The following is a 23,676-nucleotide window of genomic DNA, read 5'->3' on the forward strand; positions in this document are numbered from 1 at the left end:
GGGGTTTATGGTGAAAGCCCTTTGGGAGAAGGTTGTGTTACTTATTTTTTTGCACACCAGATCACACTAGAGCTAATTTATTTGAGAATCTTAAGGCTGAACTCTTGACTGGGTTGTTTGTCCCATGGTTTGCCTAGTTTCCCTCAGAACTAGCCGGAATGCTTGCTTGCTGTGTGGGTGACCTGACCTGGTCACTTTCAGTCTGATAGAAACTTTGACTCGGGGTAGGGGATCCGTGGTGGATGTTTTGTCTAACTGAGTTTAACCTTTGGTATACAGCTACACATTTGTGTAATAGATAGGGATGGGAGAAAGATGGGACTCTCCACTGCGGTAAAGAGGTTACAGTTTCAGAATCCCACAGGGGCAGTTCTGCTCTGTCCTGTAGGGTCGCTATGAGTGGGAATCGGCTTCATGGCAGTGAGGTTGTATGTTTTTATCATCTAGGGACGGTAGTGGCGTAGTAGTTAAGGGCATGGACTAGAACAGATTGTCAGGATCTAGTCTGGTCTTTGCCATTCACTGTATGGCCTTGAGTGGGTTATTAAAGACCCCTGCGCCTCATTTTAGGAGCTCTGGCGGTGTCCTGGATTATGCCTTAGGTTGCTGATCAGCAGCTGTGATCCACCAGCCACTCCTGGGGGAAGGAAGCTGTCTGCTCCCAGAAAGATGTGCAGCTTTGAAACCCATAGGGGCAGCAGGGTGGCTGTGACGTCGAATTGATGGCAGTGTGTTTGATTTGGTAGGATGTCTCAGCTTCTGATCCAAGGAACCTTGGTGGCCCAGGGGCCCAGCTGCTCTGAGGGAGAAAGGGCCCCACCAGTGGCTCAGTTGGCTTCAGGACAGATTTGCAGCCTGGGAACCCTATGGGCGGTTCTCCATTATCTACCAGGAACCTATTGGCCAGAATCAACTCGTTGGCAGAAGGTTTACTTTTTTTTGGGGGGGGGGGGCACTGTGAGAAGTAGTGGTCAAGTGCCATGTGATGCTGTCTGTAGATAACGAATGTTGGTTAATAGCCAGTTTCAGGGATAAGGAAGGAGTTGTAAAAGGCCTTTGGATGAAGAAATGTTCCCAAGGCTTCCCCCTGGGCGTGTAAAGGCTCCAGGTATTGCTTAGGCTGCGTGGTCAGTAACCCCACACTGCTGGATGGCACATTATGTTAGGCTGTCTTGCCTGTTGCCGCTCAGGGATGCTTTTACATTGCATGTGATTGCAGGCTTTGGTATGTACTTGCCTAAAACTGATACCTTCTGTGTTAATGATTGTGTTCAAAGAACCCAGACACAGGAAAACACAACAGTTGCAACACTGTAAAACAGGGAAGGAAGCATTGTTTACCTGGGTCAAGTGTTCATTTAAAGGATGCCCCATGGCTATTGAGAACCGTTGCTAAGCTGTAAGCTTTTTGAGGGCAATGGCGGGAAAAAAAAGAAATACGTGTATACAGTGTCTGCTACTTACTGAGAGCTTATTATGTGGCAGGCACTATGCCGAGTACTTAAGAATGTCATCTTATTTTACTTTTGAAACAGCCAAATGAGGAACTCCCCCGCTGTGCAGGCACATCCCCACTGCCCCGTAGCTTAGACAGGATGAACTCAGGATGCCACCTCCCTCTGACTCAAAACCTCCCTGTTGCCGGCTGTGCCTGTACTACAAAAGATAACATCAAAGATACGTACATTTCTATTAGCTAAAATAATGCATGGTAATGTGAACTTGAATAAGACCTATCCCTGTTCTCATGGAGCTGAGAGGTAAGGCAGATCAGTAAAGCAGGGAATAGGTGCCTGGTGTTTAGAAATGTTGCTATAGAAATAGAAACCTGGGGCCAAGGAAGCCCAAAGAAGAGACATCCACTTCAGGACAAGAGGGAGGAGTGGACGCACATCCTTCCTAGTGAGGCTTATGCAGTGGGGTTAGGAGAAGGGGTGTGGTTGAATGACACGGAGGAGGTCTTGGAGACTGAAGATGGATGAGAAGTTTCGTAAGGGGGTGACCCCCGTGGTTCCTGTTTAGGCAGATGCCATTCTTTGCCACGACAACAAATGCAGAGACGAGCAGGCTTGGGTACGAGTGCGCTGTGTGGTTCCGGATGGGCTGAGTTGGAGGGGGCTAGGAATCTGCTCTGTGGGCCTGCCCCTCAGTGGCAGAGCTGGGGGCGCTCCTGAGTAGGAGGAAGTAGCCATGTGCCCCACCAGAATGCCAGCAGTCGCATGTGTCAGGGTATAAGAATGAGAGCCAAGCCTCATGACGTCAAATACCTTGCCCCTGGCACACACCAGACCGAGTTCAGTCGTTTGAACCTAGGGCTGCCTGGCTTTCAAGCATAGAGCCAAACCAATCTGTCTTGGAAGAAGTGTGGCCCGTGTGCTCCTTAGAGGCAAGAATGGCAAGACTTCATTTTACATACTTTGGACACATTGTCAGGCGAGACCTGTTGACACAGTGGAGGGGCAGTGAAAGAGGAAAGGGCTCAGGAGACGGAGTGTCGCAGGCCTGCAGCCGTGGCCCTCGGCACAGGAACAATCGACTGCCAGGACGGCGCAAGACTGGGCGGTGTTTGGTTCTGTTGTGCACAGATTTGCTCTGGGTTGGAACTGACTTGATGCACCAAACAAGAACACATCCTGAAAACCTGCTCTTTTATTCCGCTTGCTTACATTGCTCCCTAAGGAGCAATTTTGGGCCAGTTGTTGGTTTTGTTATGTGTATTATCAATCTGTCATTAGCCGTAGTCACCATATTCTGGGTATGACTGAATGTCAGTTCTGCACTTTCCACCCATGCTTTCCATGCATTCTGATGCCGGCCTGTGTCCTTCCTCAGGACAGCCCGCTCTGGGCATTATTGCCAGGGCTTCACGTGGGTCCCTTCAGGTTCAGTGCCTACTCAGAATTTCCTTCCACCCCAGATGGACTGTATCAGGATTAAAATCAAGGATGACACTTACATAAAGCCCCAGGTGACCCCTATGTACGCACAAGCCTTGTGTAAGTAGCAATTAGGATTTAGTATGTCTGCGCTGAGTGCCCTGGTAGGGTGGTGGTTAAAATGCTTGGCCGTGGACCGAGAAAATCGGTAGTCAGCAGTTTGAACTCACCAGCCGCTCCCTGTTTACAGCCTGGGAAGCCATGGGGTTGTTATTTTCTGTCCTATAGAGTCACTGTGCCTTAGACTCAAAGGATGACATTGGATTTTGGTTCACAGGGGAAAGGCAGATTCTCAGCAAAGGGTTGAGCCAGAACAGACCGGACAGACTGAGTCTGTCGATAGCACTTGAAATCAAGTAGACGAGCTGAGGAGCATCCCTTTCTGCATTCCTGCTTGTCAGATGGTCCTCCACGAGGGCGACGGGACCATCAGCCGAGACCAATCCCGACTGTCCATCCGGTACCCAGATATCATAGTTGACAGATGGTCTTAAGATAGCAAAGCCAAGTGTTCTTTCTTCTGATAACTGTGTTCCCTGAGTGCAGATTTTCAAGGTAGGCTTGTGAGCCTATATTGTCAATGGTACTAAACTTACCTCCCATCCAGCTCTCACCCCAGCACAAGAGCAACCTGCTGGTTGCTGCCCTTTAGTTGATGCCCAAACAATAGCCCTCAAAGGGAAGGCAGACTGGCAGCCACTGTGGGAACAACTTTCCCCCACTCAGCCATTCCCGGAGTTGGCCAAATGCGGGCATGGGCAGGTGTAGCATGAACGCTAGGAGGATGCACTGATGCGTGGATTTCTATTGTTCACACTTGAAACCTTCTTGTGTGTGTTTTTTTTTTTTTTTAGGCAACCTCCCGACTCTTAGTAAATTACCAAGAGCCCTATCGTTCTCAAATATTGGATTATCTCTTTAAGGTAATAAAAATGTTCATCATTGAATAGCAATTGTGATAACTTAGAAATTATATGGAGTGCTTCATCAATAGAATATGCCAGCTTCACAATTCTAATTCAACAAAATAAAAAGACAAATTACTTTTGGAGTAAGCTGCTCTCTGAAAGTTTGCTTTGATTTTCTCATGAGAAATGCACACTGTCTTTCAGTGCTATGTTCTTTTACAATGAAGCCATGCTAATGCTGTTCCTTCTTTCCCCAGCCAAACTTTGGTGCCTCCTTGCATATTCTAAAGGTCGAAATAGGTGGCGATGGGCAGACAACAGGTAGGAGTGCTTGGGAAATGGGAGATTGTCTCCCCAACATCTGATTCTGTTACCTGTGACACCACAGATAACAATGTAATCTGTGCTTTCTCATGATAAATAATAAGAGTTGAGACTTTTTATATTGATTGTTGCTTATCAGATTGTTTCTTATGGGTCCTTTTTAAATGCCTTAGTTTAAAAATATGAATTCTCCATCAAAATGGCATGCTGACTTTGGTGCTTGCTTCATTGAAGTAACTCAGCAGTACATAAATCTGTAGCTTCCAAAAACAGTACGCTCTAGACAGCATAAAGGATGTGTAGCAAGGTGTGAACCCCTTCCTCCCAGTTGCTTCTCACTTGTAGCAGCCCTCTGGGACAAAGTGGCACTGCTCGCGGCAGTGTGTGAGGCTCTCAGTCTTCCTGGGGTCCGTGGCCTCGTCTGCCACTCGAAGAGTAACTGGTGGTTTGCACCATCTGGCAGTCAGTCTTTTAACCACGTCTTCGTATCATCCACCTTCTTTAATTCAGAAAAGCTGGTTAATGTGAAGAAGAGCGTGGCACAGGGATTGGAGGAGCCTTATTAACAACCTGTGGTGTGCAGATGACACCACCGTGCTTGCTGAAAGTGAGGAATTGACGCACTTGCTGCTGAAGATCAAGGATTACAGCCTTCACTGTGGATTACAACTCAATATAAGGAAGACCCAAATCCTCACCACTGGACCAATAGGTAGCAAGCACATGATAAATGGAGAAAAGGTTGAAGTTGTGTAAAGATTTTCTCTTATTTGGGTCTACAATCAATGCTCATGGAAGCAGCAGTCAAGAGACCAAAAGACATACTGCACTAGGTAATAAAACTGCTGCACAAGACCTCTTTGGAGTATTGAAGAGCAAGGATGTTACTTTGCAGGCTAATGTGTACCTGACCCAAGTCATGGTATTCTCCATTGCCTCGTGCATGTGAAAATTGAACATTGAATAAGGAAGACTAGATGATTCGACGCAGTGGAACTGTGGCGCTGGAAAAGAATATTGGAAGTCCTATAGACTGCTAAAAGGGCAAACCGATCTGAATTGGAAGAAGTAAGGCCAGCGTGTTCTTTAGAGGCAAAGATGGCAATACATCTTACGTACTTTGGACATACTGTCAAGAGAGACCAGAGCCTGGGGAGCAGGACATCATATTTGATAAAATGGCGGAGTAGCGAAAAAGACGAAGGCCCTTGATGAGATGGATGGACACAGAGGCTGCCATAGTGGGCTGAGGCCTAGGAGCAGTTGTGAGGATGGCACAGGACCGACCGCACTGTGTCTCATTTTGTTGTGCATGAGTCACTATGTGTTGGAGCCGACTGACGACACTGAACAACGACAGCAGCATTATTGGGTCTAGCAGTCCAGTGTTTACTCGACAGCTCCCCTATGGTACTTGATTTCGTGGAAGCTAGTGAGGTCATAGACTTGGATCATGCAATCTCCAGTTATATGATTCCTCGTACTTACCCAACTGTAGGTTTGGAACTGGGCTACTAAGTCTGTGAAGAGAGCGGGGATGGGGGTGGGGGCGGGGGGCGCGGCAGGGAGAGTCAGAGATGCGGTGGTCATGGGAGATCACTGTTAACAGGTCGTCTCCTTCCTTTGCTCTCCCCCGTTCAGATGGCACTGAGCCCTCCCACATGCACTATGCGCTCGATGAGAATTATTTTCGGGGCTATGAGTGGTGGATAATGAAGGAAGCCAAGAAGAGGAACCCTAATATTACACTCATGGGTAAGAAGTGAAGTTTGCAACTCTTCTGCAGTCTGTCTGACCCACAGTGGTAGACTTCCTCTTATTGTTGGAGAGCGCGTAACGTGGTCAGTGCTATGAGCAGCAAAGTAGGCGTCTGGGCGCTCCTTTCCTTGGCTTGGGGATCTACAGCCATTGAAAACCCTATGGGGTGCAGTTTTCTACCGAGTCAGAATCCACTCCATGGAAACTAGTGTGAAAACAAACAGTCCTCGATTAGTCTAGCCATTGGTAATGTCAGCTCTTACCGTAACTCGGGAGTGGCACACCCCTCGTCTCATTTACCGAGGGAACAGTGGACGCTGAGAGAAATGGCCGAAAGGGTTTAGAACCTGATCCATTCTGCTTCTGTGACTCCACACTCCTTTCCGTAACAACCTTTGACATTTGGCAGAGAGTAGTTCTGCTTACAGAACTGCACAGTGCACACAGTCACACACCCAGCTACGTTCAAACGTGTGCTAGCAGCAGTTGTTGGCTGCCATGTGGCTGGCTGACTCCTGGTGACCCTATGCCCAGCAGAAGAAAACTCTGCCTGGGCCGGTGCCATCCCCGTGAGTGGTTGCAGAGGGGCCGTGGTGATCCATGGGGTTTTCATTGGCTGATCTTCGGAACTGGACTGCCTGGACTTTCCTCATGGTCTTCCTCCAGAAGCCGCCTTACACCTGTTCAGCATCGTAGCAACTAGAAGCCTTTGCACTTTGGCCTGGAATTGAATCCAGGTCTGCTGCAGGGGTGGTAAGACTTCCACCAGTACATGCAGTAGTAGACCCCATTTCTAGAGGAAGACTGTATAAGCACACTGCCCCCCAAGCCTTTTGTTAAAGACCCCGCCGCCCCTGTGGCACGTGGGCCACGCGACAGCAGCATTGCAGGACTGCTCAGAGGTGGTACAGGTCTTACAGCGAGGCGAGTTCAGAGCCTGCGAGGCATCTCAGGCATCCAGGGTGCTGCTGACCTACTTTCATCATCAACCGCATATACTAGAGTATAAGTTGACCTGAATATTGGCCGAGGCACCTATTTATCACAAAAACTACATAAAAAATGTGCTGAAAAACTTGGCTTATACATGAGTGTATATGGTAACGTGATTTTTATTTTTCAAAACAGACTGAGTTAAGTGAAATTTGTGATCGGTTTGAAAAATTTCATCTGAAGTTAGTTTAGAAATCATTTTTGTCAGTGAATTTAAACAAAGAAAGGGAAAGAGAAAAGAAAAAGAGGAGTTTGCTTGTTCTTTTGAACTGAACTTTCTAAGAAATTCCAGAGGTGATCTGACCCTGAATTTCGTCCAGACCCTCTCACTGGACTGCCACCAAGGTCACATCTCATTGATGCACAGCCTAGGCCTTTGGAGTGTGTCCAGCATCAGGGAATTTTTAAAAGGTTTAGCAAGATCAGGAAACATTTTCTTACTTTGAATTTGATATTTTTTCTCCAGTGGTGAACTAGATTGATTATATTGAAGATCTATGGAAATTAGCAGTGGAATTTATGTTAATGAGTGAGTTTGAGAAGTAGGATTTAAAATTGTGATTGATGTTTCTTTTTATTTGAAAATAATAAAATCAGGGCTGTCAGAAGAATGGGGTTTATTTGATCGGTGTCATTTAACAAAGGTGTATTTTTCATATTGATTCATTGGTATTTGCATCGAATCAAGGACAAACCCATTTTGTTAAATTTGATCACCTAATCTTTTTTAAAATACATATTTTTTGTTTTTGAGATACAGCAAAATATATCTGACTAATTAGGTATCCTTAAACTGGAAGAATGTTTATGAGAGGATGAAGAACGTGTATTAAACCTACTCCACCCACTGCCATGAGTCAATTCCAACCAAAGTCACCTTGTAGGGCGGAGTAGAACACCATAGAGCATCCAAGGCTGGGAATCTTTATGAAGGCAGACGGTCTCGTCTTGCTCCTGAGGAGCAGCTGGTTGGTCAGAATCACCTGCTGTCGGATTGCTGTTAGCAGTCCAATATATAACCCACGAAGCCGCCAGGACGCCACCTATCACACACGGGTAGATCACTGTCAGCTTTCCAGAACGCTTTGACTTGACCTTCAAGAACAAAGATTGAATAGTGAACCTTCTTGACGTGGGAGGAGAAGTTCCCTTAAATGGTATAGTCTTTTGATTGGTGTGTGTTCTTGTGAGAGGCGTTTTTGTTGTTTTTCATGGAAGAATCTGTGATGAGGGCACCCATGGGTAGAGCTCCACGAGGGCTCAGGGTGCCAGTCAACTGTAAGGGTTTGAGGAGTTGTGCTGCCTGTAGAGTCTTGCCACTAGTCGGCTCTGCACTGGCATTTTGCTTTGCTGAGCGCGCGTTGTGTTCTGATTTTGTAGCAAAAGAGTTAGCACTGTCATCCCGCTCCACCTTTGCCTCTTGCCTTCTCTCCACAGGGCTGCCATGGTCCTTCCCTGGATGGCTCGGGAAAGGCTTCAACTGGCCTTATGTCAACGTCCAGCTGACTGCCTATTATGTCGTGGCCTGGATTGTGGGCGCCAAGCAGTATCATAATTTGGACATTGATTATATCGGGGTTGGTGATATACTTAAAATACAATTAATTTTTGGGCATCCATTTATACTTTTTTAAAGTACATTTGATTCGATGATACTTTGTTGACTACCCACCTTTAATTGGGTGACTAAACTGACACAGATTAACTGCATGTGACCTTATGTTCTTCCTCGTTGCCCATTGAGGTTCTCCCCACTTTTGAAAACTATACTGTGTACGTTCTCTGAGTTGACGCTTCTTGTCTGGATATGTGTGTTTGCACCATCTCAGCTGAAACCCTCCTGCCGAGCTTTGCCTAGTTTCTCTGGTCCTTCCCACAGTAACGCGTGTACTGTCGTGTTTACTGGTGAACTTCATTTTGCTTTGAGTCATGTTTGGCTTCTTAATAACTAAGAGTGTGAGAAACAATATCCTATCTCCCCAGCTGGCCTGTCGGCAGACTGGAGGCATGCCTCTTGTGATAGCACACCCCAATAGAGTCTTACACAGACATGCTCCGTAAAAGTCCTTCATTAGCAGTCCGTTTGTGGAAAGTTTTCATGCGCTGAGCAAGCACTTCCCAAGTTCCTGCTGTGTTCTAGGGAGAGCTAACTAAGAAGCTCTTGAGAGGTTCAGCAGAAGAGGCTGCCACTGATAGGGATAACCTGCCATCCCAGAGGAGGGTTGGGCACTGGTATAGTAGACTCGCGTGACACGGGGGTATCAACCACGGCTGTAGGAAGCTAGAGATGCAAAGATGCTTGTTTTATTACTTTCCCAAATTATGACTGAAAATTAGTTTGTATTTGAGAGCATTCTTAAATAGCAGGGTATTTTTAACCACTTAAGAACAAAACAAAATAAGTCTGCCATCGAGTTGATTCCAGCTCACTTGCCTACCACTCTCAACACCCTCTTTTCAGGAAAAATAAATTACTCAGCACCCCTCCCTCCCAAGCAAATTAACTTGTATGATAGTCCATAATCCAAGATAAAGTGTAGGTATCTGCTTCTGCAGCCCTACTCCATGGATTGTTCCAGAGATCCCCGGGATGGTATTATCCACTTTGGGAAAAGCTGCTGCATAGTATTCCCAAGCCATAAATCTTTATAGGAGCAGATAGCCTCAACTTTGTTCCACAGAGTGGCTGGTGGGTTTGAACCACTGACCTCTTGGTTAACAGTTGAACTGCTTACCCAGCAGTGCCACCAGGGCTGTCAGCCACAGTGGAACCAAACACAGGTTCAGTAAATTCAGGTAGAGAAACAGAAAATGCTTCAGGCTTTTAAGGGGTAATTCAAATTTCTTTTTGACTCCTGATAATCACATGTTTCTGAGATAAGAAACTCCTTTCTCTGTAACTAAAGGAGAAAGAGCTTTTGGAGTTATAGTACCTGGGCTTTGGGCATATCTCTGTAATTCACAGTATTCTCAGCTGCAGGTTTGAAGTCTTCGTGATTCGAAGTCTCAGAGATTTGTTCCTTTCATTGACCCTCGAGAAAACTCTGCTTTTGTGATCCCGTGCATGTGTTCATCTGTGCTGAAATGATTCCTCCTGTATTTATCACGACTTGACTTTTCAGATGTGCCTTCAAGAGCCTGCACTAATTGATACTACAGTTTCCGTGTCTTAGTGCTCCACTGTGTAGTGTCGTGCCAGAGAGGTTATCGATCGGTGCCCTGGACTTGCTTCTGTCTGCTAGCGACCATATGTACACTGTAAGGAAAGTCTTCCAGATCCTGCACCAGCCACACCATTGCTAGGTTTGAACCATTCTTGCAGCCACTGTGTCAGTGCACCTTATTGGGAATCTTCTGTCTTCCCGACTCGCTACCAAGTGTGATGTTTGTCTCCCAGCACAAGTCTCTGCTAGTGACATGTACAAAGTACTGTCCTCCCACCTCAGGGCCATTCTGCCGGTACTTTTTCGAGGACAGATTTGTTTCCTCTTCTAGCAATCCATGGCGTGTTACAGATTTTCCTCCAACACTGTAATTCACACCGGTCAAATCCATCAAGTTTTCTTCGGTCCTCCATATTCATTGTTTAGCTACCCTAGGCCTAGGAGGCAATTGGAAGTACCACGGCTTGGATTAGGTGCACCTTAATCCTCAAAGAAATAGCTTTGCTTTTTAACCCTTTAAAAAGGTAATGTGCACCAGATTTGTCCAGTGAAATATGTCATTTGATTTTTTTGACTGCTATTTTCTTCTTCATTTTTATTATTTTATTGGGGGCTCATACAACTTTTATCACAATCCATACATACATCCATTGTGTCAAGCACATTTTTGCCATCATCATTCTCAAAACATTTTCTTTCTACTTGAACCCTTGGTTCAAGCTCCTCATTTTTCCCCCTCACTTCCCCACTCTCTCTCCCTCGTGAACCCTTGATAATTTAGAAATTTTTATTATTTTGTCATGTCTTACACTGGCATTTCCTTTCACCCACTTCTGCTTTCTGTCCCCCAGGGAGGGGGTTATATGTAGATCATTGTTATCGGTTACCTCTTTCTCCACCCACCTTCCCCTTACCCTCCTGGTATTGCTACTCTTATTGGTCCTGAGTGGTTTATCTGGCCTGGATTCCCTGTGTTTCTAGCGCTTATCTGTACTAGTGTAACTGGATTTGTAAGATAGACTTGGGATTTGGCGGGGGCAGCGGGGAGGGGGAGGAAGCATTAGAGAACTAGAGGAAAGTGGTATATTTCATCGTTGCTACCCTGCACCCTGACTGGCTCGTCTCCTCCCTGACCCTTTTGTGAGGGGGTGTACAGTTGCCTACAGATGGGCTTTGGGTCCCCGCTCCTCACCCCCCTCATTCACAATTGTAGGATGTTTATGTTCTTTGACTACTATTGTCATGAGGAATGAGAGTGGTTGTTGTTAGGAGACATTCAGTGGGCTCCACCCCATAACCACCCTGATTTCCGGCAAAAATTTACTTGCGTGTAGTATCAATAATATCTTTTTCTAGTTTGAACATTTTGTTGAGTGGATCCAAGTAAAATGAAACCCTTGACAACTTCAGTCTTTTAGATTATGACATTGCTTATCGGTCCAGTTGTGAGGATTGGGGCCTTCTTCATATTCCGATGTGATCACTACTAAATGCTGTAGTCTTTGAGCTGTAGCAGCTAGTGCTTCAAACGCTCTTTGCTTGTAAGTTTGTGTCATCTGCATAGCTCAGATTGTTCGTGAACCTTCCTCTGTTCCTGATGCCATGTTTTTCTTAATTCAGTCTAGCTTCTGAAATGATTCGCTTCATACCCAGCAGGACAGAAATCCCAATGAATCCTGTTAGCATTCACTAACAAGTGAATCTGTACACTGTCTTCCCCAACTTACTCAGCTTCAAGGCAGGCTCACTTGCTGGGGGCTAGCTAGGCTGTGGCCAGAGAGCCTTAAGGAGGACTGCCCTACTCTGCAGTGACTCAAGTCAGACTGGGCTTCTCCTGCACTTGTAACTGAGTGCCTGGTGGGCTTGACTCCCCCGAAGGACCCCGATTCTATTCTGACTGATGGTGTTGATCTTTGAGAAGCTTGTGTTCTGCACATGTAATGGATGCATGTATTCCATCTAATGAGGTCCATGTATAGTCACTGTTTATGTTCTTGAAAAAGGTCCTTTGTGAATTTTTAAAGTCATTTGTCTTGTAAAATTCTATCCTACGATTTCCAGTGTTCTTTCTATCACCAAGGCTGTATCCTCCCTTGGGTCCAACTTTTGCATTCCAATCACCAATAATTATCCATATATCTTGCTTACAAGTGTTATCGATTCCAGACTGCAGAAGCTGGTAAAAAAATCATTTTATGTTGGTAGGTACAGCTGAATAATAATTAAATTAATTGGTTTTCTTTGTAGGCTTATGGATATTTTCCTATCAAGAGGATTTGCTTTTGGATAGAACTTGAAATGTGTTCTTTTTTATGATGATGAATGTGACAACATTCTTCTCCAATTTGTTATTCCTGGCATAGGAGATCATATGACTGATTCAAAATAACAAATGCCAGTCCACTTTAGCTCACTAATTCCCAGGGTGTCTAAGCCTTCCACTGTACTTTTGACAACTTCCAGGTTTTCTAGATCTGCGATTCTCAACCTGTGGGTCACGAACCCTTTGGGGGTTGAACCACCCTTTCACAGGGGGTGGCCTAAGACCATTGGAAAGCATATGTTTCCTATGGTCTTAGGAACTGAGACACTGCTCCTCGATTCGTCTCCAGGTGGGTCCACCCACACGCAGATACGCCCACATACGAGGCACCCGGTGTGAAGACTGTTACCCAGGCTACACCTGCTTCAAGACAAGATTTCATTGATTTATAATTAGAAGTAAATATTTCACAATATATTATTACATATTGTTTTTGTGATTAATCACTGTGCTTTAATTATGTTGAATTTGTAACAGTGAAAATACATCCTGCCTGTCAGATATTTACATTATGATTCATAACAGTAGCAAAATTACAGTGATGACGTAGCAATGAAAATAATGTGATGGTTGGGGGCCTCACCCACTGAGGAGCTGTGTGAAGGGTGGCGGCCTGAGAGGCACTGAAAGTAGACTGTATTTCATGCATTTCAGGTCCAGACGATTAATGCTTCTTCTCTGAGCTGTGCCGCATCAGCAAGGGAAGGTCCCGAGCACGCGCTTTTCTCCGTCTGTGTTGTCACGGGGGCTGTGTAAGCAGGCAGCTCTCCCTCCTTCCGTGGCGTGCCTTCCAACTTGAGGGTCTTACCTTCTGACATTATGCCCTTGTCCAACTGCTACGAAGCCTCTCATCGATTGTCAAGGCCCTCTTTCCCAGGCTGTCTGAGTCTGGAAGCACCATTCACACACACATACCCACCATGGGTGACCCTGCGGACATTTGAAATGCCGGTGCCGCAGCGCCCAGTAGCACAGGAACATGTACGTCCGTCCCCACCGTGCTACAAACAGACAGACGAGGGACACACGCTGCATTGTCAGCATGAGTCTTTAGAGTAAGTTACTTTTGAAAAACACCTAGCAGGTTTTTTAAGATTACAAAAAGCAGTATTTTAATTTGTACAACGTGTTTATTTTGTAACTAGCTCTAAGTTCTGTGATCCTGCATTCGTGATATAAGAAACGTGTTTCAGACCCGAGGAAAGCCGAGGGGAGAAGTGCTATTTTAGTGGTACTTTATTCTTTTTGACACTTGGAACTTTCAACTCATAATTTGTTTGCCTTTTCTCTTAGTAGATATGGAATGAGAGAACATTTGACATCAGTTACATCAAGGTCTGTAAAACTTCAACATCCTTCCATCTTTATTCATGAATGATTCCTTCGTAGAATTAAAATGTATTTGTGCTGCTTACATTGTGTTTATGGTTTGCTTTGCTTCTCAGTATGTGGTGCTTCAATGGTATCTGAATCTGAATCAAGTTCTGAGGGTAATGGAGGGACATGGATGGTCATGGATGGTCGTGGGTGGACATGGATCATGGGTGGATATGGATGGACATGGGTGGACATAGATGTTCATTAGTGAACATGGATGTCATGGATGGTCATTGGTTCACATGGATGGACATGGATGGCCGTGGGTGGACATGGATGGCCGTGGGTGGACATGGATGGCTGTGGGTGGCCATGGATGGCCGTGGGTGGATGAGTGACAGGCCCCTCGCCCATTTCTACCAGAACAGCCTCTCTTTCATCCGTCTGTATTAAGCTCTTCTCTGAAACGTCTTGGCGCCTGAGCTTTACATTTTTCAAATGGTCCAATGAAGTGGGTTACCTTATAGATATTGATTGGTTTGGGGGACATTGGTATTGCTATGTATTGGTACTACCTTCCAGGATGCTGTTTTGTGAAGATACCTTAGCTAGCTCTGTCGAATGCAAAGGCTAGACATGCATTTGTAACCCCTCCTGTGTGTTCTGTTTGCCTCTCTGAAAGATGTTAAGAGCAATGCTGAACCATCATGGTCTGGAGCGAGTGAAAATCATAGCAAGTGACAATCTCTGGGAGCCCATTTCTGCTTCAATGATGCTTGATGCTGAACTCTTGAAGGTGGTTGATGTGATAGGGTAAGAAATGCTTCATTTGGAAAACTAGCAATTTCTGGTTGCTGGCTCTGTGTAATGAATGCACCTTTGTTTCGCTTCCCCTCCACATTAGATATATTGCCAGAATGTAGCTTTCTTGTGTTTACTTAATCAAAGCATGTATTGGTAAATATTCATAAGTTTTAGACTCTTCCATTGACAGTGAAATGTATTTGTAAGTTTTAAATATTTTTGTAAATATTTGGAGTCTTTGCTTAGATGCAGGGCCAGAATAGTACTACTTTAGATTTTAGTCACTATAAAGGCAATATACTGAAATTAGGTCCTAAGTCCCAGGCTTTCTATGGCTGGCAGTTCTCAATGTAAACACTTGTGCACTTACTTTGATATTGCCAAGTTCAAATCCCAAGATTACGCTCATCTGAAGTCAGCTGGGAGTCTGGCTGTTCCTTCCTGGGGGTTACGCATTAGCCTGCTAGACACAAGTTCAGAAGTGAGAGCCTACTGTGCACTCCATGAGAGAAAGACGAGGCTTACTGCTTCTGTGCAGCTTCGCAGCTTCAGAAAGCCAAAGGAGCAGCCCTGCTTTGTCCCAGAGGGTCCGCATCTACTTGGTGGCACTGGGTTTGGGTTTTCTTGAAGATCAACAGTCGGCTCATTAGTTTGCTTGAATGACTCATTGAATTCATTGAAAGTTGTTATACTCGTGTTTGCAGTTTATTTTAGCAAAATGATACAAATAGAAATCAGCCAAGGGAAGAGCTGTGTAGGGGGACGGGTGTAGGGGAATACCAGCCCAAAGCCTTTAGTCTTGGGCCTTTGGTGGAGTCGTGCAGAGAGGACCTGTTTTTCTCAGCAACAGTGTAAATAATTTATACAGTGTGCGCGAAATTTTGCAAACCACGGAAGTTCATCTGTACTTCGGTGTCCGGAGTTATTATTGAGAATTGGAAAGAGGAAGTGAGAAACAAAGAGGAAGGATCAGTGGTTGGCAAGTATGGCTTTGGTTACAGAAGCATGCTGGAGGTTGCATGGTAGAACCTTGGCAGAACACCGACTCCTTCATCGCAGATACCTTTCTTGTCAGCAGTATAAACTGACGAGACACGTGGACCTTGCCCAACACAAGAGTCAAATTGACTGTATCTGTGGGAAGAGGTGACACACAGGCTCAAGCGCATGAGCCAAAACAAGGGTAGGGACAAGCTGTAGAACAGCTTACCAACTGCTCTTATGCCAAATTCAGTTATGAGTTGAAGAAAATTAACACAAGTCCCAGGGAGCCAAAATGCAACCTTGCGTTTATTTCACCCAAATCTTGAGCAGATTACATCCATTGAACAGTGATGATCAAAGACCATGTGAGTTAATATCATTTTGTACATGAAGAAAGCAAAAGGTCATTTAAAAGACAAGAAGGAAAGACCAAAGTGGTCTTGCTCTTGAATGTAGACTAGCTAAAGACAATGATAAAAAAGAAGGCACAGTAAAATAACTGAACAGAAAATTTCAAACATCAGCTCGACAAGGCAAAGTACGCTATTGCGATGCAGTGTGCAAAAACCTGGACTCAGAAAGTCAACGCTTTTCTTCAGCTGAAGGAGCGCAAAAGGAAAATCTCCCCTCTTGAGTTGGGCATTCAAATGCCAGAACATTCTCTGGCCATCTTCTCCTCTTCGTGAGCATCTCTGGGTCTGACAGTGTTTGATGCTGTGCATCCGGTGTTCATTCGCTGATTCTTCTCAAGTGGCCAGTCTCTTCCTTCTTTGTAGTCTGTTCTCAGGTCTGACTGTAGCCTCATAGAAACCAGCTTTGGGTGAGGCTGACATGGAATTTGATGTTCTTTGCCCTTGCTCGCAGCTGGAGAAGGTCAGAGGCCACGCCCGCACCATCTTCTCAGGCAATCAAGAAATATTGCGACCAGGGTTCCCGTTCCTACGTGCCTGTTTTCCCCGAAACAAAACACACTTAAGCATGTCAGTAGAAGGCTCCAGGCAAGTTTTCTCAATAATAAACTTGTCTTATTTTCATTAGGGTACCTTAAAAAAAAAAGCTCCACTCAAAACTGTTTTCTGAGATGATGATTGGCCAGTTAAATTCAAGACATCCGAGCAGTCAGCTCGGAGGGTGTGGCCGCTGTGAGGTGTGGCAGCCCTGCGTCTGTAGGAGCCCACGGCTGCTTAGGTTGGGAACCACTGCTCTGGAGGACTGACTTCCTTCTAGTTCTTCCAAGGTAGATTATGATTGTTTTTTCCAAGGATGAGTTCTTTTGGAGTAAACGCCAAGCTGTTTTTCTCTTGGTGGCTAGGAGTGAATGAATGTTTGGTACTTTTTAATACAAGCAAGGCGCCCCTTAGTCTTAATTGCAGTCCCTTAATCCGACCATTCTTAAGGTTCCCAGTTTTCTGGCTTCCTCCAGAAAATCCCACTTGAATGTCTACCTGGATCTCTTCTTGGAGTGTTCTGGAACTGCCAGACCCACAGGCTTCCATACATTTTGTGGTTTCCAGGAACAAACAGATGGACATCCCTCAGCATTGAGAGTCTTCCCTAGTCGGTGTGCTGTCACAGTGTAGCGCCTTCTCGGTGCTGTCATTCACGGGATGCTTGGGCAGAAATGGTGAGAGGCGGAGATCTGCATTCAGCCTGCCGTCTGTCTGGAACTTGTCCAGTGTTTAAAATAGAAAACCTCAGAGAAGACATGCCTTTCTGTTCACTCACCAAATACACAAACGTGTCCCATTCGGACCGTTCTCCACCTCTCCTCACCCTTCTTCCCCTAGGGCTCATTATCCTGGCACCTATACAGTTCGGGATGCAAAGTTGACCAAGAAGAAACTTTGGTCTTCTGAAGATTTTAGCACTGTGAATAATGATGTGGGCGCAGGCTGCTGGGGTCGTGTACTGAATCAGAATTATATCAATGGCCACATGACTTCGTAAGTAATGAAAAACTTTGAAAGTTTTGGTTTTTTGAAAATAAAATTTTTCAAAAGCACAAATAAGTGGAATGGCTAGCTCTATTCTTACAATCCAGGTAAGTTCCTTGATTTTACGCATTTTAGTGACTTACCTCCTTTGTACCTATGCCAGTTGCCATGGTGTGTGTTCGACGCATGGAATTGTGATGCTTTGCAGAGGTGGTTGTAGCCGATGCTTTCAAAGTAAAGTACTGGGACTTCTTTCTAAGTTACCTACAGGCAAACACCCTAACTGTTGTCACCCCTCATGGGTGGCTCTCCCTGGACCTAAGCTAGATCTCTATCTCTGTGTAGGAGATGGTCGACACAGTGGCTGCAACAATGGTCTGAGGCCTACGAGCAGTCATGAGGCTGGTGCCGGCCTGGGCAGAGTCTCCTTCCGCCGTGCACAGGGATGCCACGAGTAGGATTGGACTTGAGGGTCCCCACCAGCAGCGTAGAGGCTCAGGTTACTGAACCCTAGTGTCTCTCTCATGCAGACCATGCAGTTAGCTGTTTTGTTTTTGGAAAGCTACATCTATTTCCTGAGTCAGGGTCAACTTGAAGGCAATTATCAAAAACATATTTCTCATGAACAATGATGCGGTTCATGATAGATGTCATGACCACAGTCCACCCCAAGCATGTTTCCTGCGTCTCTGAAAACCGCCCCCTCTGTGATCACAGCATCATGTTCTTACGCAGCAATATTTTCTAATATTTTAAAGATTGTCTCTATTTAAATTTTCCCAGTTACCCCCCAAAAGTCCTTTGTAGTCTTTTTAAAAAGAAAAACAGATTATTTGGGGGTGGAGGGGGACTACAACCCCTTTTCCTCCCAAGGGAAACATTTTCTCAAATGATTTGAAAGCACTGTAATTATAGTTATCATGAAGTTGTTGTTTAAAACAATGTTAACCAGAACAAAAGCATGGTGCCAGGACAAGGGGATTACATTTGTTGCTAGTCTTTAATTGCTTTTTTGTTTCTCTTTGAAAGTTAGGATGTTGGCATAGGGGACTTGGCTTGATAACTTAAATTTGTTGCAAGAGTCATTCATATTCATGGCAGAGACGTTAGAAATAGCAAATATTTGCTAAGACGGAAACAGAATTATCCATAATTTTGGCATCCAGCAATAAAAATACCCATAGGCATTTGGGTGTGTGCCCTTCAAATTTATATTTTCATGTGTGCATTTTTATTAATAAATCTTTTTATTGGGGCTCATACAACTCATCACAATCCATACATACATCAATTGAGCAAAGCACCCTTATACATTCGTTGCCCTCGTCATTCTCAAAATTCGCCTTCCACTTGGGTTCCTGGAATCGGCTCGGTTTCCTTTTTTTCCCCTCCCCCTCCCTCCCCGCTCCCCCCTTCCCCCTTGATAGTTGATAAATAATTGTTTTATCTTATCTTACACTGCCCCGTAAGATAAGATAGAATCTGTTTAGCAGGTTGTTTTTCCCTGAAACATGGCATGATGACCATTTTCTCATGTTTCAGCATATTTGTGTGTCATCATTTTGCTTACGTGTACTGTGGGACCTTGAGCAGTAATTCCCTAATACCATGCCTCTTCATGAGCACCGGAGGTGCTTGGTTTACCTACTCTTTGGCAGCAGCTTGACCTGCTGAACCAGAAATTCTGAAGGTTCCCAGGACTTGGGGCTCTTGACGGACACGTCAGTGCCCCGGTGACTCTGGTGCAGTGCAGGCTGGAAGCTCTGCTAGAGAAGCCACTTGCTGCCTCTTCCTGGAAATGGAAGTAGCCTTTATTTTCTACGTGTTTCTTACAGATGGAAATGAAAGCTCAGTATCTTCATACTCCTCTACGACTCTTTCCTTAGGGTGTATTCTGATCAGTAGGATGGCTGGGTCAGAATCATATGTCCTTTTAAAAGCTTAAAAGCTTTCAGACTACAAAATGCCCTCCAGACGTTTGCCTCAGTTGATATCCTCATCACGAGCTAGAGAGGATACCTGTGTCTAGGTAATTAGCAAACTGTAGGTCAAATCCTGAAACTGTTTTTGAAATTGTTCACTAGTAAAGGCATTCTGAAGGTCAGGACAACATATTTCTTCTTTGAGTCAACAGAATTTAAAGGGCTGTGCTTCCTAACGATAGCATTGTTTACATTTTTGATAAAATTGCTATAGTTAAAGGGCACATTCATTTCACTTTTGAGAGCCAAGCAGTGCAAAGCGCTAGGGCTTCCCTTTGCCTTTCCTTGGATTTTCCTGCGAACCACAGAGTCATAATCTTAGGGTTTGGACAATAGCTATGGACTGCTAGGACCTGATCATCGGAAAGAAGAGAGTGAAAACAAAAACCAGAGCAGCAGGTCAGAGTCAAGTTCACAAAATGATGTCACTAAGTAAGAAGGCTGACTGTCATCCTGGTCCGGCAAACCCCGAGGAGGATATTCCTGCTCTGAAGTGCCAATGCACGGAGAGAACCATAGGACCCGCCCCACCAGGAGTCACGGTGTCCCCTCACTGGCCCATAGTACTATGGGGACAATATAGGAGACAGTGTGGAACTGTGCTCAGTCTGACCCCACCACACGGGCGACACATGAAGGGAGTGTAACAGCAGCAAGGGGAGCAAAGCAATGAAGTCCCTGAGGAATTCCATAAGTAGACTAAGGAGGCAGGGCTTGGCACCTCATCAGACTCGATTGGAAAAGATTCAGAAAGGTTAATAGATCTGGAACTATTTATAGGCTTTTCTTTATTTTTGTCTTCTTCATGTCTATCTATATAAGATAGGCAGGATAAACAATCCCAAGGAGAAAGCAGTGGGACTGATGGTTGGGGTTGGGGGGGGCATGGAAGAGGGTGAGGCGGGGAAAGGAAGTGGGGAACTAACAAACGCAGGGACAAGGGAACAACAAGTGATCTAAAATTGATGGTGAGGAGGGTGTAGAATGCTTGGTACCACTTGATTAAGTGCAGTGTAGCCCAGAGGAATTACTGAAAGATGAATGAAGGTTAAACATAAGAGTGGGACATGAGAAAAGTAAATAAAAGAAAGAACTAGGAGGCAAAGGGCATTTATAGAAATATAAATACAGGCACATGCATACGTAAATGCATTTATATGTAATGATAGGGACTCGATCTATATACATATATATTAAATATTAAGGTAGCAGACAGACATTGGGTCTCTACTCAAGTACTCCTCAATGTAAGAACACTTTGTTCTAATAACCTAGAATTCTGTGATGCTCACCTTCCCGACATAATCGCTGAAGGCAAAATGGGTGCATAAGTAAATGTGGTGAAGAAAGCTGATGGTATCTGGCTGTCAAAAGATACAGTGTCTGGGGTCTTAAAGGCTTGAAGATAAACAAGTGGAATCTAGCTGGGAAGCAATAAAGCCCACATGAAAGACGCATACCAGCCTGTGTGATCATGAGGTGTTGATGGGACCAGGTGTCCGAAGATCCAGAACAAATAATCATATTGATGCGAATGAGGTGGGGGAGGAGACCCAAAGTCCGTCTGTAGACAATTGGACATCCCGTTAGAGAAGGGTCACAGGGAAGGGATGAGCCAACCAGGGTGCAGTATAGCACCAACAATACATACAACATTCCTCTAGTTCTTTAATGCTTCAATTCCTCCACTATCACAACCCTAATTCTACCTTACAAATCCGGCTAGACTAGTGCATGTACATGGGTACAGATAAGAGCTCTCATCACATGGAACCCAGGAAGATAAACCCGTCAGGAACAGTAATGGGAGTAGTGATATCATGAGGATCGGGGAAGGTGGGGGAGAAAGAGGGAGTGGATCACAATGATATATGTATAACTGCCCCCCCCTCAAGGGGGATGAACAATAGAAATGTGGGTGAAGGGAGACAGTGGTTGGTGTAAGACATGAAAAAATATAATAATTTATAAATTATCAAGGGTTCATGAGGGAGGGAAAATGAGCTGATACCAAGGGCTCAAGTAGAAAGAAAATATTTTGAAAAGGATGATGGCAACGTATGTCCAAATGTGCTGGATACAATGGATGTATGGATTGTTATCAGAGATGTAAGAGCCCCCACTAAACTGACTGGGAAAAAAGAAGGCTGACTGGAAAGGAGAGCAGGTACGAAGAAGCCTTTCTTTGTATTTGATTCAGATCTGTGATGTGTTCCCAGTGTTGCATGTGCCATCCTTGGGCTGAACGGCGTAACTCATCAGTGTGCACTTTGACGATGTGGTCCTCTGTAAAAGCACCTCGCTGCACCTGACACTGGCCTTTTCACATTGTGTGGGCACTTGGGCCATTTATATGTCCTAGTCTTGGGTGGTCATTTCCCTAAACGATGAGCAGGGCTTTGTACTACAGGCTTTGAGCCTTAACATTTTCATCACGAATTTTTAGTGTTTCTCTTTCATTTACCAAATCTTGTAGCACCATCGCTTGGAATTTGGTGGCTAGTTACTATGAGCAGCTCCCTTATGGGAGGTGTGGATTGATGACTGCTCAGGAGCCATGGAGTGGGCACTATGCAGTAGAACTTCCCATCTGGATATCAGGTAATGTTCAGCTTCCTCTTCTTGTCCCTGGAATTCTTCACAAAGCAGACAGCACTGTGGGAGAGTCAAACAATGGTGTGTGCTGTTTGTGTGTGCCTGCCCCTGGGTGCATGCGGTGTATCTGTTTAAAGCAATTGCACCGTAGTGTTTTGTAAGAACCTTTTGAGTAATTAGACTACCTTTTGTATTTTGTTATTGATTATTGGGCTTGAACAATCTAGTTAGTGTTCATCAGCACTTGATGTTCACTAGTGTTTTGTGGTTTGCAAGTGTCTTTGACAGCCCACGGCACAGTGGCACCGTGCCAAGTCCTGGACTTAATGGTGGTGACCAGACGCGGGCATCATCTCTCCTCTCAGAGAGTCACATAACCATCACAAACTATGAGACTCATTCCTACAATGATTCAGAGTATCAGAAGGTGATTTAGAATGACTCCTGGGAGCCCTTTACGTTTCACACTGGTATCATTTTATTGATCAGAAAAATGTGAAAATCAAAGGCACTCATTAGGCAATTAACAGACACTGTAATTATTAACAGGAGCCCTGGTGGCGTAATGATTACGCGTTGGGCTGCAATCCGCTTAACTGGCAGTTTGAAATCGCTAGCAGGTTCTTGGGAGAAAGACTGGGCTTTCTATTCCTGTAAACAGTTCCAGTCTTGGACACCCACAGGGGGCGCTGTAGTCAGTCAGCATGGACTCGAGGGCAGGGAGTGTGAGTGATGTTAAATTAGTACATGAATAAGTACATGTGAGAGTTATAAAACCATATAGGTGGTTTGCATTGTGTCCGAAATTTACAGGTGTGTGTGATTAAAAGAAGGGGAATCATGGCTCATGCAGCTATAAAAGCAAATACATGTTAAATAATATCTATTACTTTGAGATAAGGGAGTCAACCAGACGTTATCACTGAAAAAAGGAAAAGCAAGCATTTATATGGAGTAAAGGAATTTGAAGTGAATTGCAAAGAAACAAGACTGGCTGTCCCCAGCAGAGAAGAAATCGATCACAACCTCACCAAATAGGACTGACTGTACTTATCAGGGCCTTGGCGGGCAGTGGGCTCAGGGTTGGGCTGCTAACGGAGCGTTGAGCAGGTCAAACCTGCCAGCTCGGCTGCTTCTGTAAAGATTGACAGCCTTCGGGGGCTGTTCAACCTACTTTGTCCAATAAAGTTGCTATGAGTCAGAATGGAGATGTAGTCTGGCTCAAAGATAATGAACCAGGGTTATAGGTGATGCAGCTCTCTATTGAAACACAAAACTTACTCTATTGGTGTCTTTAGTCACAAAGGAACTTGTGTAAACATGATCATATAAATATAACAAATAAAACTTCTCTTGTTGAGTTTCCTTGAATTTATTTTTTGTAATATTCTTTTGGTTAAAACAATAAAACACGGCCATTTCATTTTGATACCATAAAAACAATCATTTTTTTTAAAAGATCAATTCCTTCCAAGCTAGGATGTTTTCAAAGGAAAATTATAAATCAGAGATTTTGAAATTTGAATACTTACCGGTAATGTGATGATTTTCTTTCTTTGTGTGTTTTCTCGAAATATTACAAAGAAGCTTCAAAAAGTCCATGGAAAACTGGGATGAAAAGATCAGTTTGCAGGCTTTGTGAAGGCCCCTTTTA

At 44.7% G+C, this 23,676-nt stretch overlaps 1 protein-coding gene across 3 annotated transcripts in view; it reads left to right on the forward strand.

Moving 5' to 3' along the window:
- GALC (galactosylceramidase) overlaps positions 1–23,676 on the forward strand; it is a 60,160-nt gene that overhangs the window by 1,871 nt on the left and 34,613 nt on the right. For all 3 annotated transcript variants that reach the window (XM_075532371.1, XM_075532370.1, XM_075532372.1), the window contains exons 2-9: positions 3,791–3,859; positions 4,102–4,165; positions 5,810–5,923; positions 8,357–8,496; positions 13,703–13,741; positions 14,406–14,536; positions 17,299–17,454; positions 21,904–22,028. In XM_075532371.1, the coding sequence (XP_075388486.1) occupies positions 3,791–3,859; positions 4,102–4,165; positions 5,810–5,923; positions 8,357–8,496; positions 13,703–13,741; positions 14,406–14,536; positions 17,299–17,454; positions 21,904–22,028 (838 nt within the window). The remainder of the gene's footprint in view (positions 1–3,790; positions 3,860–4,101; positions 4,166–5,809; positions 5,924–8,356; positions 8,497–13,702; positions 13,742–14,405; positions 14,537–17,298; positions 17,455–21,903; positions 22,029–23,676) is intronic.

This window comes from Tenrec ecaudatus, chromosome 14, assembly GCF_050624435.1.
Source record: "Tenrec ecaudatus isolate mTenEca1 chromosome 14, mTenEca1.hap1, whole genome shotgun sequence".
Lineage (NCBI taxonomy): Eukaryota > Metazoa > Chordata > Mammalia > Afrosoricida > Tenrecidae > Tenrec > Tenrec ecaudatus.